We start from the raw sequence: 18,304 nt of genomic DNA, 5'->3' as shown, positions 1-18,304 counted from the left end.
AACACCTGATCTGCTCCATGCTTGTTCAGGGTCAGCAGGGAAAGAGGATCAGCAGGACAGCCAGGCAACTAGTATTGCTTAAAATGAAAGAAATATGGCAGCCTCCATGTGCCTCTCACTTTGCTTGTCCTTTAAGTAGGAAGTGTAAATGGATCCTATCCTTAACATATCAATTGTTTGCACATTGGCTTTCCCCTCCTCCATCATAGCGTTTTTTAGATTAGTGTGACCTGGCCTGTCACAAACGCAATCAATCGGTTTTCTGGCACGATTCCAGTTTATCATAGCATGTCTAGGGACCACTCAGACAATCCTCCGGAGTATGTATATTTCAGGAGATAATAGATCCTATTCATATGACTACAGCTGTTGTCCTGGGAGGCCAAAGGGAACAAAAGGATTTTTCTTTTAGCAGCTAGGTGTGAAACTCTGCTAACAGCCACTACCAAATGGTTCCGTATAATGGCAAAGGAAGTCCAAACAGCTTTAATGCAGCAGGGAGCAGGCTGGATGCGTACACACGCCTGACTGCAGGCAAGGACGGGTCCGTCGTCACCTCCCGCTGGGCGGGTTTTCAGCAGACAGTACGGCGTGTGTACAGTCTGTTGGCGGACTGATACGGCTGTTTCTGAGCGATCCGCCGGGCAAAGTGCTAGCTGCATGTAACAAAAAAAATTATGCAAATCGGCCCAGCAGGGCCAGAGCAATCCTCCGCGGCGGGTTACCCCGAGCTGAGCTCAGGATAACCAGCAAGGAGGTTACCGTAAGTCCGCCAGGAGATAAGTGGGATATAAATGTTCTGTGTTTGTTCCCATTGAACTTGATGGAGCATGATCGGTACTGCAAAGAATAGGTGAAACTGACCAAGCATAGGTGTGCTAAGCTTGTTGCATCATATTCAAAAAGAGTTGAGGCTGTAATTGCTGCCAAAGGTGTATTGAGCAAAGTCTGTGAATACTTATGCACATGTGATCTCTTAGTTTTTTGTTTTTTTAATACATTTACAAAATCTCAAGTGCATTGTGAATCGTGGATCAATAGAAGAAGGTGGCCTGGTCTGATAATCTCTTGGGTGTGCTGGAGAAACAAGTCTGATAGAGGAGGCCTCACCTCACAGCTTGCAGGAGTTACAGGTTCACTGCTAATGCCTTAGTGCCAATACTACAGGCCTGACCACCAGGGGGAGCTGCACTATATTATAAGGCTGATAGTGTATTATAATTATATTAGAGATTGTGACTAACAGGTAAAGTTTTTCGAACTTCCAAAGTACAAAATGTATCCCTTAGAGGTGAAATGCATCACAGATTGTTCCTGAAAAAGCCCTGATTTTGTGTAAGCTCTGTGGACCATTCATACATAACATTAATAGACTCATTCACTCCTGTGCAGCAAAACCACCAAGCTGCAGCGAGCTGTAACTTCTTCTAGACAGGAAATTACATCACATCTGCACTTCCTGGTTGTGGATTACATACATACTAAGGTAAAAAATACAATAATAAGATTAAGAAGGTTTGCAACACCAGCGGCAGTGTGACCTTTTACAACTGACTTTATTCCAGGAAATAAGCACAGTATTTGTTGAGGTATTGGCCAGTATAAACATGGGAATGACATATATACAAGAACAATGCCGCCACCACCACCATATACAGAGCTGGGGAGCGTTAGAACCCGCCTAAAGCTTGTATTACTGTCTCTGTCAGTAGAGTGACACAGACAGAGCTTCCCCTTCAATTTCTGTCCCCCGTAACAGCACAAAAAGGGGTACAGACAAGACAGGTGAATTTGGCATCCACTTGGTGCCAGATTTAGGTGCCACCATAGGCCGTATTAATATTAATTACGGCAATAGCAGAGCAGCCCGAATTGAGTACAGTGCTTCAGGAAAGTAAAGTATTCATAGCACATCACTTTTTCCACATTTTGTTATGCTCCAGCCTTATTCCAAAATGAATTCAATTATTTTGTTTCCCTGTGGAATTCTACACACAAAATACCACATAACAACAACATAGAAAAAAAAAAAAAACTGAGGCTTTGGAGAAGAACATGTACACAAATATTCACAGCCAGGCATGAGCTCCGGTTGAAATCCGAACGAGTTGCCTTCGGATTTTATCCAGATAATTAGTGCAGCTAATTAATCCGGAGCTCATCCCTATTCACAGCCTTTGCCATGAAGCTCAAAATTGAGCTTAGGTGCATTGTTTCCACTGATCATCCTTGAGATGTTTCTGCAGCTTATTTGGAGTCTACCTGTGGTAAATTCAGTTGATTGGACACACACCTGTCTATATAAAGGTCCCACAGTTGACAGTTCATGTCAGAGCACAAATCAAGCATGAAGTCAAAGGAATTGTCTGTAGCCCTCCAAGACAGGATTGTCCCAAGGCACAAATCTGGGAAAGGTTACAGAAATATTTCTGCTGCTTTGAAGTCCCAATGAGCACAGTAGCCTTCATCATTCGTAAGTGGAAGAAGTTCAAAACTACCAGGACTCTTCCTAGAGCTGGCCGGCCATCTAAACTGAGCAACTGGGGAGAAGGGCCTTAGTCAGGAGGTGACCAAGAACCCGATGGTCACTTTGTCAGAGCTCTGGAAGGTCCTCTGTGGAGAGAGGAGAACCTCCCAGAAGGACAACCATCAGGCCTGTATAGTAGAGTGGTCAGACAGAAGCCACCCCTTAATAAAAAGGAACATGGCAGCCCACCCGGAGTTTGCCAAAAGGCACCTGAAGGACTCTCAGAACATGAAACAAAATTATCTCGTTTAAAGGGGAACTTCATCCTAAACAAACACTGTCATTGAGTTACATTAGTTCTGTTAAAGAACAACTGTTAGCCATCATATGCCTCCCACAAAAAATACATATGTAAGAAGATAAATGCTTGCTCTACTTACATATCAGATGTAATGCACTGTCCACGTTTTGGTTTCTTTTAATTTTCAATGTATATTATTTTCCTGGCAGGGGCCATCTTGTGCCCTCCAGGTTAAAGAATCCCCCCCTCCTCCAAAGCACAGCTGGGAGGATAAAGGCAGCAGGCACAGACTCACCTAATAATGTATCCAAGTGCTGGCGTTCCCATCTGTTCTCTGCACTATCACTGGAGGCAGTGCAGAGAGTATAGAAGGGAACTGCAGCGCCTGGAACCATTATTCAGGGAGTCTGTGTGCAGCTCCTTTATCCTTCCCCAATATTCAGCACGGGGAAGAGAGAATTCTGCGGGCAGCATGCGGCAGATGCAGAAGAGAGGGAGCCCACATGCCTCTGGAGGAGGGGGGCAGAGGACAGTGACAGGAGACAGCCTCTGGTCCCCCTCCCTGCGCACTAACGCAGCTGAAACAGAGAGTGAAGGGGAGGGCAGGCATCCAATCACAGCGCAGAGAGGTGAGTGACAGAGGCTTCAGCCAATCAGGCTGATACAGCATAGCACGTCACTTCTCTTTTGCGTCTGTGTTAGTCTGCGTACCATCTTAGAGCCTGGGGGCATGGGGAGAAAAGGAGCCCAGTAAGAGTGATTTTAAAGTTTGGAATTGCCTGGTTAGCATCCTCTTGACTATTGTAACAGCCTGCACTAGAAAATTAATTTTGTATTTAATGCCTAACAGTTACTCTTTAATTAAAAATAGATAGGTGATATATCGTACCCACCCTGTTTTATAAGAACAGTCAAATGTTTGTGATTTCATGGAAGCAGCCATCTTTTTGATTGAAAGAAGGTGGCAGGGAGCATGAGACACAGTTCCAACTGTCCTGATCACCCCTCCCAGCTGTGTGCGCTAGGCTTCAAATCTCAAATTCAAGATTAGAAAAAAACAAATTTGCGCCAAAACAGCAGGAGGAGAACATCATCAGAAATCCCATCATGCTTTGCACCTTTGCACAGCATCAGGGTAAAAATGCCCGGGCAGTTTTCTTCTGTGAAGCTAAAAATGAGGCTTCGGTAAGAAAAACAAAGTTCTGATGCTGTGAAACTGTTAAAGAAACACCAAGCCTTTTCAGTGCTGCTGAGCAGATTTTTAGTCTGGAGATTCACTTTAATGAGACAAGATTAAATTATTTGGTGTGAATGCCAGGCGTCACGTTTGGAAGAAACAAGGCACCGCTCGTCACCAGGCCTAAACCATCCCTACAGTGACGCATGGTGGTGGCTGCATCATACTGAGGATATTTTTCAGCGTCAGGAACTGGAAGACTAGTCAGGATAAAGGGAACGATGACTGCAGCAATGTACATAAACATCCTGTATGAAAACCTGCTCCAGAGCGCTCTGGACAACGACCCTAAGCACATAGCCAAGATATCAAAAGAGTGGCTTCAGGACAACTCTGAGAATGTCCTTGAGTGGCCCAGCCAGAGCCCAGACTGGAATCCAATTGAACATCTTTGGAGAGATCTTAAAGATGGATAGTCAGCCTCAAAATCAAATTCCATTTACCCACTGCTCTGTGTTTATTATGCAGCCTGCAGCCTTACCCTGCTTTGCAAGCATCCCAAACTAATCAGAAAAATTTCTGCTGTAATAAATCTTCTCTCAGTCAGACTGGCTCTATTTGGTACATTGCCGACGAGAAGGAAGCTTGTCATCTCCCCTCCTACATTTCTGCTCCTGATTGGCTGAGGGCAGTTCAATGTGACATGAAGCTGAAATATGATCTTGCTGTGCCCACATGCTTGCAAAGCAAGCTAGCTATGAGAGCAGATTCTAGGAAAAAAGTAGTAAGGGAGGAAATTACATCAGTATTGGCTTCAGTTAGAGGAAATCCAAGATGGCAAACACCTGAAACAGAATTCTCTTTATTTACTATATAAAATTCACTGAAATCAAAACATGGACAGTACAATACATCTGTTATTTAAGTAGAACAAGTAGTTATCTACTTATACATGTGTTTTATGTGTTATTTTTTTCTGGCAAATTATGGCTGACCCCTGCTTCTTTAAAATGGCTGTGTACTCACGCTTCCCATACAACCTGATGGAGCTTAACCCTCCTGGTGGTTCATTTATTAATTTTTTTTTTAAAGTTTCATGTAAAGCTACCAGAGTGGCAGCTACATGAAACACTAGAGGGCGCATGTGTTCCTCTAGTGCAGGCACGGGCAAACTTGGCCCTCCAGCTGTTAAGGAACTACAAGTCCCACAATGCATTGCAGGAGACTGACAGCCACAGTCATGACTCATAAAGGCAAATGCATTGTGGGACTTGTAGTTCCGTAATAGCTGGAGGGCTGAGTTTACCCATGCCTGCTCTAGTGCGATCGTCGTCAGCATCAATAGCAAACAGGGGAATGCGTATATAACGCGTTCCCCTGTTTGGCTTCTCCTGTCGTCATGGCGACGATCGGAATGACGCCATGGACGTCCTGACGTCCGACGCCTCCGATCCAGCCCTTAGCACTGCCTGGAACTCATTGGTCCGGGCAGCGCAGGGCTCTGGCGGGGGGCCCTCTTCCGCCGCTGCGTGCGGGCGATCGCCGCAGACCGGCGGCGATCAAGCTGTACATGCGGCTAGCAAAGTGCTAGCTGCGCGTACAGCACTTTAAATAGGGCAAATCGCCCCACCGGGGGGCTGAGATATCCTCCTGCGCGGCATAGCCTGAGCTCGGGCTTACCGCCAGGAAGGTTTAGAGGTGCTGCAAAGAGGAATGGGCGAAACTGGCCAAGGATAGGTGTGCCAAGCTTGTGACATCAATTCAAAAAAACACTTAAAGAGACTCTGAAGCGAGTCTCAATTCTCTTTTTTAACCTATATTAATGTTAAGCCCCATAAGCACAGCTAAACCGCCGCTATCCTGCGGCAAAACGAGGGGTAAATACCCCCCAAATCCTCTCTCCTGTGTCGGGGGAGCGCTTTCTGATTGAGGCGGAGTTACAGCCATAAGTTCTGCCTTAAGCGCGTCAATCCCCGCTGATCGCCGCTTCTCTCATCTGCCTTCACAGAGATGGGCGGGGGAGAGGCGGAGATCCACGCGGTGATTGAAGCGCATGGAGGCAGAGCTACAGCTCATAGCTCTGCCTCCAGGAAGAGCAAAATCCACGACCAAGAAAGTCGTGGATTTTGCTGGGGGAATTTGGGGGTATTAACCCCTCGTTTTGCCGCGGGATAGCAGCGGTTTAGCTGTGCTTATGGGGCTTAACATTAATACTGGTTAAAAAAAGAAAATTGAGACTCACTTCAGAGTCTCTTTAATGCTGTAATTGCTGCCAAAGATGCATCAACTCAGTATTGAGCAAAGGCTGTGAATACTTATGTACATGTGATTTCATTGTAATTTGTTTTTTTAAATAAATTTGCCAAAACCTCAAGTAAACTTTTTTCTTGTTTTCATTATTGGTCTTGTGTGTAGAAATCTGAGGGAAAAAAGGAATTTAATCCATTTTGAATTAAGGCTGTAACATAACAAAATGTAGAAAAAGTGATGTGCTGTGAATGCTTTCCGGATGCCCTGTATGTTCTGGAAATCGGGTGCTGGCAATAGCTGGACCCCAAATTTAACGTGTCTAAAGGAATAAATTAAGTACACACGTTCAGAACATAAGCTTCCTTGGCATATTGAAAACAGAGGAGAACCAGCTGCAGTGTCAGAGGGTATGGGTGTTGGGGGGGGGGGGGGGGGGGAGGGGGTATGGGAACATGAAATATAACACAGAAACAGGGAGAAGGCTTACGTGGGGAAAAAAAACCCTCTCTTCCTCCTCTCCCAACTCTCAGCTCTATGCTGCCAAATTCTTCCAAATCACCTGAAAGAATACATTGGCACATCCCAATAAAGGGGTCGCATACAAGTCTTACTATATAAAATGATAGAAGGCAAAGAACAAAGGGGATTTCTCTCAAAGGAATAATTAAGTGAAAAAAAACAATATGATTTGAACTTACCTGGGGCTTCTTGCAGCTCCCCTGGAGTCATCCTGTGCCCACGACGTCCTGATTCCCGTCGCCGGCTACTGTGCATGCGCGTCCCCAATCTCCCTGAGGCCCAGTGGCCAGGAGCATTCTGCACATGCACAGTATGCAAAAATCGCTGCCAGGAACACGATCGAAGTGTGTGTGCGGCTTGAGGCTGCGCATGAGCAGAAGATGGCCATGAGCCAGCATTACGTGGCTCGCCGCTGCTGGCCGGAGGTGATCAGGAGGACGTCGTGGGCACAGGACGACTCCAGGGGGCTGCAAAAAGCCCCAGGTAAGTTAATATTTTTTTTCACTCAAGTATTCCTTTAAAGGAAAGCTAAAAAGGGGATAAAGTGCCATAAAAAGATACTAACCACAGTAGAGGGAAGCCTCTGTATAATCCAGCAGCTTCCCCCATCCCCCTTGCCTCCTCTGTACCAGCTATGGGACTCCCCGAACCTCTTCAACAAGTGCTCGTCTAAGAGTGAGTGCGGCTGCGCTCCCGTCAGTGAACAAGCAGGGCCGCACTGCACAGGATGCCTCGCGCCTGCACAGCAGCACAGAGGTACACCAGCTCAGCAGAAAAAGCCCACCCCGAGTGGCTCAGTGCTACTGAGCAGGCACGGGGCATCCTATGCAGCGCAACCACACTTGTAAAGTACAGGAGAGCAGCCGCCACAGAATCCCAGCGTCTAGTGTTGGTCTGGAGAAGGACATGGGAAGCTGCTGGCAGATTCAGACACTTCCCTCTACTGATTTTCTCTACTTTTAAAAAAATTACAGGTTTGCTTTAATGTCAGAGTACATATGGTGACAGCGGTGTGTGATGTCACTGGCTACATATAGTGACAGTGGTGTGTAATGTCACAGAACGAGCATAGTGACAATGGTGTGTGATGTCATAGGCTGCTTATAGTGACAGCTGAGAGCTGGAGATACCCAGAAACTTCCTCAGCCCTTATCACCTACATAACACAGTTCAGCACTATATAATTCCATAGGAGGCAGAAAGTTTGGTCATCTTGGCTCCACAGCGCCACCTAGTGGCCGTCGTCTGAGGCCTCTTTCTATGTGAAAAAGACAGTCCATGTGTATCAATCTGTACGGCCAGGGTGGTGGGCTTCAGAACAGTCACACTTGTAGGGGGGAGACGTCTGGCTCAGCCTCATGCTGTGGTCACAACTGGCTTTCCAGAGATCATCAAATCATCGAAGGGAAGAAGAGCCAGAAGCTGGGGGAGGGAAAGGAGAACCATTAATTAAGACGTTGCAGGCCACTCCCCCCGCCCACCATCAATCAACACTCCATACACACATCAATTTCTCTGACTGATTACTGATAGATTGAGCCAAACTTCAAACAGCAGAGGGCGCTCTACTGTTTAAACTTCGGCTCGTTACAGGACGGGACAGGAAGCAAGGAAGACATGGAAAAGAAGGCCAGCCGGAAGAAGTGACAGCACGGACCCGGGAACTTGCGCCAGCGGACAGGCGATAGTATTGCTGCCGCTATGCTGCGTCGGTCCTCGCCTAATCGAATGTCTCTAAAATTTACTATCTTGACTAAATCGACCCCTGCCAGATTGGAAAAAAAATTGTCAATCTGTCGACATTTGCGTTAACTTTTTCACAGCAGATCCGATCACAGTGATCGAATCTGCTGTATATTGACGGAAAGTTGAACAAGTGTATAGGTACCTTCCGGCTGTTACCGCAGGGAAAACTGAAATGACTGACTTGTGAGGTAGATACCTTAATAAATGTAAATTCACGAAAACTAGAGCAGTGATTGCTAACCTTGGCCCTCCAGCTGTAACAAAACTACAAATCCCATCATGCCTCTGCCTCCCCGAGTTATGCTTAGAGCTGTCAGAGTATTGCAATGCCTCATGGGACTTGTAGTTCCACCACCACAGCTGGAGTGCCAAGGTTAGCAATCACTGAACTAGAGCATGGGGTAAACCAAGTGAGAGGTTTGGGGTCTTCAACCTGGAGCTGCCAGTCAGTAACAGCCATTTGGTAACGTTACAGAAGGGAGGAAACAGAACAGAGAAACGGGAGAAAACTAAACTATTTGCAAAATGAGAATTTTTTGAGCCGATATAAATTTTGTTCATTTTATGCAGCTTGGCCTTCCTCTTTACTTGTCAATATAACAAAAAACAACGTAATCTGTATCACATCTTTCATCCATTTTCTCTGCACTACAATAATCCAGCAAATACCGAATGAAATACCTCATGAGGTTAAAATCTTAGGGAATTGTCATGCAGTTTTTCAGTAAATTACCGAACTATCACCCCTTGGGCTTGATTCTCTGAAGCGTGATAACTGCTTTCACAGCAGTTATCAAGCGAGCTGCCGGACAGCATTACTTCGCGTGATAAGCGATTGTTTGTGCGCTTTTCACGTGATCGCTCGCATGATAACTGCTGTGATAGCCGTTATCACTCTTTAGAGGATCAAGCCCCTTGATTTTGGAAAAAAAAGTCTAAAGGGGCCCATACACTGGTCGATTTCAGCCATCGATCGATTCTATAGAATCAATCATAAATAGATTCTATCAAATTCCCAGATTGATCGATTTGCAGCCAATTTAGATCGATTTGATCTGACAGGATGGAAAATCTAGACAGAATGTGGTATTTTACCAACTCTTAATTTTTTTTTACAGAATGTGTCTTATTGAATTGAAGCCAAAGTAAAGGGGCTCATACACTGGTCGATTTTAGCCATCGATCGATTCTATAAAATCGATCGATCAGAAATCGATTCTGTCAAATGCCCCATTCGATCGATTTGTGGCCGATTTTGATTTGATCTGACAGGATAGAAGATCTAGGTCGGTCTGCTGCTGGCAGCAGATCGATGGCCCATAAAGTTGCATTGGATCTAATGGTGCAATAACGCATTTAGATCGATTTTCAATAGATTTCCAATAGATTTAATTCTGAAATCTATTGGAAATCTGTTCCTAGTGTGTGGCACACATCAGATAGATTCCTGTCAGATTCGACTTGACAGGCATCTGACAGAAATCTGATGGTTGAATCTGCTGTAAATCTATAAGTGTATGGCCACCTTAAAGAGGAACTTCAGCCTAAACAAACATACTGTCATTAAGTTACATTAGTTATGTTAATTAAAATAGATAGGTAATATAATCTCTTACCCACCCTGTTTTAAAAGAAAAGGCAAATGTTTGATTTCATGGAGGGCAGCCATCTTTTTGGTTGAAAGGAGGTGACAGGGAGCATGAGACACAGTTCCAACTGTCCTGTGTGCTGATCTCCCCTCCCAGTTGCTAGGCAACGTGAACAACAACATAAGAAATCCCATCATGCTTTGCACAGCATCAGGGAAAAAAAGCCCGGGCAGTTTTCTTTGATGGGTGGAACTTAGCTAAAAATGCAGCTAAAAATGATGCTTTTGTAAGAAAAACAAAGTTCTGATGCTGTGAAACTGTTAAAGAAAAACCAAGCCTTTTCAGTTCTGCTGAGTAGATTTTTAGTCCGGAGGTTCACTTTAAGTTAATTCCCAAAACAGTTGTCACAGAGCAGGAGCGGGGTAACCATCCAATGTTCCAGTGACAGCTGTCCTAGTGGAAGTTACTTTGCAAGAAGTGATGGCAAATCTGCCTAAAGCACACCTGAAGTAAGACCTTTAAGAAGAATATGGAGGCTGACATATTTCATCTTAAGCAATACCAGTTACCTGGATATCCCGTTGTTCATCTACTTCTAATACATTTAGCCATAGTCCCTGAAAAAGCATACAGATCAGAGGTTTCTGACTGAAGTCTGACTGGATTAGCGGCATGCTTGTTTCAGATGTGCGATTCAGACACTACTGCAGCCAAAGAGTTCAGCAGGTCTGCCAGGCAACTGGTATTGTTTAAAAGGAAATACATATAGCCACCTTCATACCCCTCTAAATTCAGGGAGACAAACAGAAATAAATGCCTCCCATGAGATATAATCCTCCCCCCCCCCCCCCCCCCCCCGTTCCTGGCTGAATGCTGCTTCTATGGAAGGAGATCTGACGCTCCTACCTGGTTATTTCCCTCCGCCAGGTCCTGTGGGGTCTCCCCTTCTCTGTTCCTCTGTAATATGTCGGCTCCTGATTGGCAAAGAAGCCGAGCCAAGTCCGCATCCTTCCGGCCCACAGCCAGGTGGAGGGGGGTGCAGCCGTTATACATCAGGGCGTCCACATGAGGGCGGTACTGTAACAGATGAGCCACTAGCTGAGCATCAGACATCTCCACTGCCAGGTGCAGGGCAGTCTTCCCACTGGTGCCTTCCTGGAGGGGGAGAAGTGGGTAAGGGTCACATGACAGACAGAGCTGCCCAGCATATCCTGCCCCCAACCTAACTACATATTCAATGCCTAGGAAGAGCAATCAGCAAGGGATCACATCCCGACCAGACAGCCTTATCCTGAGTATGTAGTTTCTTAGCAAAATGACCCTTCAGCTCTCTACCTGTGTAACCGGCTTTTGGCTTTTCTTGTAGTCTGCATAGAGGCCTGAGGTAGAATAGCAAGCTTTCCTGATACTATTTGTAGCTTGTATGAACCACATGAATGCCTCCCTCTTTGTGGGATAGAGGTGAATATGGGCAGGCAGGCAGCAGGTCAGGCAGGCATGACAGACATGTGGGAAGTGTGAGTGTGGTGTTGGTTGTATTATGCTGTAATCACCGATTTATCATTGAAATAAATGGATATCATTGGATTAGAATCCGCTGAGGGTTGAGTTCCTTATGGGATTTGCATGGATTGATCTGATTGATATGGAGGATTGGTGACCCTTCCTACCATAGGAACTCCCTGTGATACATTCATTGCCTGAAGCCCGCAGACACTCTTTTGCATTGTGGTAAGTGTGAGAGGAAGACAGGCGGTGGGACAGGTAGGCGGGCAGCGATAGGGAGGATGACAGAGCCAGCCAGGCTCGGACTGAGCCACCGAAGTGCCGATCTTTCCATCGGGGGGCCTCAGCCGCCCCGCCTCCTGGGGGCCCCAGTGCTGAGGGGGGCACAGAGCGGCGGGGAGGGGGGGGGGGGAAGCCTCCCCCCCTCCCTCACCTAGGGCCCCCCTTCCGCGCTCCTCCCCCCTCCAGAATTGCAGCCAGCGGAACGGCTTACCGAGAGCGATAGCTCTGCGTGCCGCTGGTCTGGTCTTCTGCACTGACACTGTCCAATCACGCTCTCGCAGTACTTCCTGTAAGAGCGCGATTGGACATTGCAATGCAGGAGACCAGACCAGCAGCGGCACGCAGAGCTCTTCTCTCGGTAAGCGATTCCCGCTCGCTGCCGCTGCAATTTTGGAGGGGGGAGCGCGGAAGGGGGGGCCCTAGGTGAGGGAGGGGGGGGGGGAGGCTTCCCCCCTCCCCGCCACTCTGTGCCTGCTGCCCCCCCTTCCAGCATGGGGGCCCCCACTAACTGGGGACCTGCCTTTGTGGGGATATCTGCTGCCAATCTAATTGTATTTTGTGGGGATATCTGCTGCCAATCTGATTGCATTCTGTGGGGATATCTGCTGCTAATCTGATTGCATTTTGTGGATATATCTGCTGCCAATCTGATTGCATTTTGTGGGGATATCTGCTGCTAATCTGATTGCATTTTGTGGGGATATCTGCTGCCAATCTGATTGCATTTTGTCGGGAAATCTGCTGCCAATTGACTACTTGATGAATTATCATGGCAGTTGTGTGGCTGGACAAATAGGCATTCGGCAGGACAGGAAGGCAGATGATGGGACAAGAAGGTGGGCAAGGGGAGGGAGAGAAAAGTGAGTGGAGGCGGGGGGGGGAAGGCAGGAGGTGGGACAGGAAAGCAGGCAGTGTGGTTTCGGACGGACAAATAGGCAGGAGGTGGGAAAGGAAGGTAGGGGGACAGGAAGGCTAACAGGACAGGCAGCCGTGACAAGCAAGAGGTCATTGCAACAGGAAGGCAGTCGGAGGGACAGGCAGGTGGACAGTGGGAAAGGAAGGTGGGCAGCAGGACAGGCGGGTGGGACAGGAAGACAGGCGGCGGGACAGAAAGGGGGAACAGTTAGGCAGGCAGCTGGACAAGTGGACAAAAAGGCATGTTGGGGAACAGGAAGGCGGGTGGTGTGACAGGAAGGCAGATGGCAAGACAGGAAGGGCGGGACAGGCAGGAGGGCGTCAATGACAGGTATGTAGACAGGCAGGCGGGCACCAAGAGAGGCAGTGGGACAGGCAGGCGAGCAGCGGAAAAGGCAGGTGGAAAAGGAAGGTAGGCGGCAGGAAAAGCAGGTGGGACAGGAAGGAGGAACAGTTAGGCAGTCAGCAGGACAGGAAGGTATGCGGGGGGTGAAACGACAGGAAGGCATGCGGGGCATGTGGGTGGTGTGACAATGGGGCAAGCAGGTGGGTGTCAATATAGGCTAGCACGCGGGGATGGGTGTTGGCACAGGACAGATAGGCGCACGGCAGGACAGGCAGGCGAGCAGTGGAAAAGGCAGGTGGGTGGCGGGACAGGAAGGCAGGCAGCAAAATAGACAGGTGAGACAAGCACACAGCAAGACAGGCAGGCGGCGGGACAGGCAGACGGACAATGAGACAGGCAAAGGGGCAGCAGAACAGGTAGGCAGGTGCCAGGACAAGAAGGTGAGTAATGGGACAGGAAGGCAGGTGGCAGGACAGGAAAGCAGGCAGCGGGAAGAAAGATATCCAGGCGGGCATTGGGGAGTGGAACAGGTAAGCGAGGGCAGCAGGAGGGCAGTCTAGTTTTATAGCCCATTAAAATGTAAGAAGTGGGGGCAGGGAATTGTTACCTGGCTGTTGATATCGGCCCCATTATCCAGCAGAATAGAGATGAGAGACAGATTCCTCTTCATGGTGGCCACATGTAGGCAGGACAAGCCTGAAGAGAAAGGAGACTCATCAGTGACAACAAATACAGATGAGCTGTGAGGTCTGCAAGAGAAAACCAGGCACAGCAGTCATGTGACCAGCAGCAGGGCACCCTCCTTCCTTTGTTGCAGGGTGTGAACACATTGTACCAATAAGGAGTACTCCTGGGATAAAATAGGGATTATTTCTTTCTGTTTAGAATTTTTTTTTTATTTATGTCTATGCCCCCACTAAAAAGAAAAAGGTCTGGCATCCCAGAGCTCCTGAATGTAAGAGCGAAGTACACCAATACAGAACTTAGCCACACCTCTCATTCCTATAATGCAATGCACCTGGTTCTCTACAGGTCACAGAAGCACCTGCACTGTATTGTGGGAAACAGAAGGGCAGGGAGCTGAACAATGCCAGTCTGTTTTTTTTTCTCTTGCTTGTAATATGGCAGAACTGTCCACCTCACCTTTCCAGTTCTGGAGCTGTAGGTTCTGTGGGCCCCGAGGGCTCCGCAGCAGGATCCGGGCACAATCCAGGCGTTGGTTCTCACAAGCCAGGTGCAAAGCCGTGTCCCCCTTCCGATCCTGCAGGTCCAAGCTGACGCCTTTTCCCACCAGCGCCGCAACCACCTCCAGCTGATTCAGATAGACTGCCAGATGCAGCGGCGACTGTCAGGGGGTGGAGACATAATTATGTGACGTTATGTGCCTGAGAAGCCCTGTACAAGCCAGGGGTAAAAGTGACAGATTTCTACTAACACTACAAAACAACTCTTTGAGGAACCAACCGGGAAAGATTCTCTACCAGAGCTCATCATTTCATATAGACCAGATATTATACATGAAGTGCACTCGGGGAATAGTGACAAAAAAAATAAAATAAAGGAACCCCCCCCCCTCAAAAAACAAAAAAATATATCTTGGAGCAGGGAAGTCTCTGCATAATCCTCACTCCAGCCGCTGCCTGGCATCTTCTCGAAGTCCACAGCCGCGGTCACAAATCAGACAAGCTCGTCACATTTCTTCCAGGGCCACATGCAACAATGTAGGGACCAGGAGGATGTGAGAAGTGTCTGCATGATTCAGAGGTTCCCTTCTTCTTAAAAGGGGTTCTGTGGTATTAAAAAAATAAAAAATAAAAAAAAAAAAATCAAACAAGCTGACACTTACCTGGGGCTTCTATCGGCCCCGTGCAGTGGTAATGTCCAGCGCCGTCCTCCTCCGATCACCGGTTCCCCACCGCCACCAGGTTTAATATTAGTCTAAACAGACGAATAATACTCACTCCCGACGCGTCAGCAGCGATGACGCCAGTGGGAGCGCGCATGGCCACGCAGCCACAGTGTAATCACTTGCGTGATTACACCGGGACCTGCAGCGGGGAACGGAGCATTGGAGGAGGAGGACTGCGTGGGACATTACCGCTGGGCTGATAGAAGCCCCAGGTAAGTGTCAGCTGGTTTGATTTTTATAATACCACAGAACCCCTTGAAGTATGCATTTGTTTCTTTATTTTTGTCACCTCAGGTCCACATTAACCTCTTCTGGGCTTTGGTAATTGGAATCTATGCCTGGTTTGGGACCAGTTATCCCTGCTAAGGCATAGATCTCCGTTACCGTGGCGTGCACTCCAGCCGCTACTGCCGGTCGCACAGATCTCCCATCGCTACAGCCCACTCGCTCTGGTGTCGCTATGACAGCAGAGGTCTGTGAGCCGGTCACAGGGTCAGGAGCCAATGACATCTGCTCCTTTCAGCAGCCGGCAAGGAGGTAATTACTCACCTCTTCCTGCCAAGCGATGCGTACCATCACTCATCACTTCCTGTAATGCCGCCCACTGTACTGTAGGCAGCAATACAGGAAGTGATGAGCGGTGGTACGCATCGTTGGCATCCCCACAAATTTGCCTCAGGCGGCAAAAAGCCTAGAACCGACCCTGGGCATGACGTTGGTGAGCCCCATTTTTGTACTAGAAACGGTCAGTATGAATGATCTGTCAGTATGGAGGAGTCAGACTCGTCCGGCACTTCTAAGGCAGGGTTCCCTTTTTGTTTTGTTTTTTTGCACTAAAGTTTGTGTTCCTATGCAAATATTTGCATGCTCTGGAAACCTGCATGGTGATATTTGCACACAAACGAGAATTTTAATATGAAAAAAACTTGTTTTCTGCCAAAAAGCTGAAGAGTGGGAAAATTATGGAGTGCAGAAAAGGACAGTTGGGCTCAATTAAATTAATTTTTAGACACATTTTGGTAAGTTACAGGCAAATATTTCATGAAAAAAATGGAACCAGTTTTTTTGCACAGAAATCCAGCAGAAATTAAAGACAGGGAGGTAAAAGTGTGCTTGTGTTGTTATTAAGAGGTTTTGAATCAGAAGGATACAGTTTATTGGCTAACTTAACAGAATAAGCGTAAGCAAGCTGTCGGCTGTGCAGCCTTCGTCATGGTATCATCCCGATTCAAAACTTCTTGCTTTTACTGATGGCTAACACAGTACAATACTCTACTCTACTGCCTAATGTCGCGACATTCAAATTAGATGTTGAAAATAGAAAGGTCCAGTAATTTCTAAGTAGGGCTAGTACTGTATGTACCCATGTTTATCTCATGGGTCTGATGCACAAAAGGCCAGTAATTTTGCAGTGTGCAGGCAGCGCACAGCAATTTTGCTAGTCCTAATGACAAGATAGCATTAACTATTACTATATTAACTCCATGAACGTTACCATGTCAATATGTGTGCAGTAAGAGTGAAGGGCCAGTATTGCCTCGTGCTGCCTGTGCAATAGCAAAATTACCGGTCTTTTGTCCGTCAGGCCCCACATCACTTCAGATACCCTTTAACCATTTATTTCCACTTCTCCATGGGGTGTGGCTTAGCTGTGGGAGGAGCATTCATGCAGGAACTTGAGTCAGCTCTGCAAACCAGGTTTCTCTGGTGACATACCTGGTACAGATCGTTCTGGATGTCCAGTACTTCCCGGGGAGCCAGTGAGATGAAGGAGAGGGACAATGGGGTGATATTATGGATGATGGAGAGATGGAGAAGCCTGCATTGGAAAACAGAGAGTTACCATCAGCTGTGTACAATATCCTCCATATACATTACACTGGCCTCTACCTAGGAGACAGAGCTCTGCCCCTACAGGAGCTCTGAGATGGGGCAGTATGTTGGGATATACAGGGTGTAGCAGTAGAATGGTGCAGACGCTCTGGGATGGGGCATTATGTTGAGATATACACGGTGTTGCAGTATAATGGTGCACAGACGCTCTGGGATGGGGGCAGTATGTTGGGATATACACAGGGCAGCAGTACAATGGTGTACAGACGCTGTGGGATTGGGGCAGTATGCTGGGATATACAGTGTGTAGCAGTATAATGGTGTACAGATACTCTGGGATGGGTGCAGTATTTTGGGATATACACAGTGTAGCAGTATAATGGTGTACAGCCGCTGTGGGATTGGGGCAGTATGTTGGGATATTCAGTGTAGCAATATAATGGTGTATAGACGCTGTGGATTAGGGCAGTATGTTGGGATATACAGGGTGTAGCAGTATAATGGTGCACAGACGCTCTGGGATTTGGGCAGTATGTTGGGATATACACAGTGTAGCAGTAAATGGTGTACAGATGCTCTGAAATTGGGGCAGTATGTTGAGATATATACGGTGTAGCAGTATAATGGTGTACAGAAGCTCTGGGATGGGGGCAGTATGTTGGGATATACACAGTGTAACAGTATAATGGTATACAGATGCTCTGGGATGGGGGCAGTATGCTGAGATATTTACGGTGTAGCAGTATAATGTTGTACAGATACTCTGGGATTGGGGCAGTATGTTGGGATATACACAGTGTAGCAGTATAGTGGTGTACAGATGCTCTGGGATGGGGGCAGTATGTTGGGATATACAGGGTGTAGCAGTATAATGGTGTACAGATGCTCTGGGATTGGGGCAGTATGTTGGGATATACAGGGTGTAGCAGTATAATGGTGTACAGAGGCTCTGGGATGGGGGCAGTATGTTGGGATATACACAGTGTAACAGTATAATGGTATACAGATGCTCTGGGATGGGGGCAGTATGCTGAGATATTTACGGTGTAGCAGTATAATGTTGTACAGATACTCTGGGATTGGGGCAGTATGTTGGGATATACACAGTGTAGCAGTATAGTGGTGTACAGATGCTCTGGGATGGCGGCAGTATGTTGGGATATACAGGGTGTAGCAGTATAATGGTGTACAGATGCTCTGGGATTGGGGCAGTATGTTGGGATATACACAGTGTAGCAGTAAATGGTGTACAGATGCTCTGGGATTGGGGCAGTATGTTGGGATATACACAGTGTAGCAGTAAATAGTGTACAGATGCTCTGGGATTGGGGCAGTATGTTGGGATATACACAGTGTAACAGTATTATAGTGTACAGATTGACTGGCAGCTCAGATATTGCAAAGACAGGGAATTTCCTACTTCCTCCTGTTGGGCAGACACCCCCTCCCTGCATATCACACACT

General features: G+C 47.3%; 1 protein-coding gene across 1 annotated transcript in view; it reads right to left on the bottom strand.

The window, feature by feature from the left end:
• Positions 1-1,537: 1,537 nt before the first annotated feature.
• NFKBIE (NFKB inhibitor epsilon) overlaps positions 1,538-18,304 on the bottom strand; it is a 28,485-nt gene continuing 11,718 nt past the window's right edge. Inside the window, exons 3-7 of the mRNA XM_068232646.1 lie at positions 16,724-16,826; positions 14,242-14,443; positions 13,706-13,794; positions 10,956-11,204; positions 1,538-8,136 (exon numbers count right to left, since the gene is read on the bottom strand). Of these exons, the coding sequence (XP_068088747.1) occupies positions 8,071-8,136; positions 10,956-11,204; positions 13,706-13,794; positions 14,242-14,443; positions 16,724-16,826 (709 nt within the window). The 3' untranslated portion in view covers positions 1,538-8,070. The remainder of the gene's footprint in view (positions 8,137-10,955; positions 11,205-13,705; positions 13,795-14,241; positions 14,444-16,723; positions 16,827-18,304) is intronic.

Source organism: Hyperolius riggenbachi, chromosome 4, assembly GCF_040937935.1.
Source record: "Hyperolius riggenbachi isolate aHypRig1 chromosome 4, aHypRig1.pri, whole genome shotgun sequence".
NCBI lineage: Eukaryota > Metazoa > Chordata > Amphibia > Anura > Hyperoliidae > Hyperolius > Hyperolius riggenbachi.
Note: the sequence above shows the minus strand (reverse complement) of the source record. Positions and strands in the feature narration are given on the sequence as shown.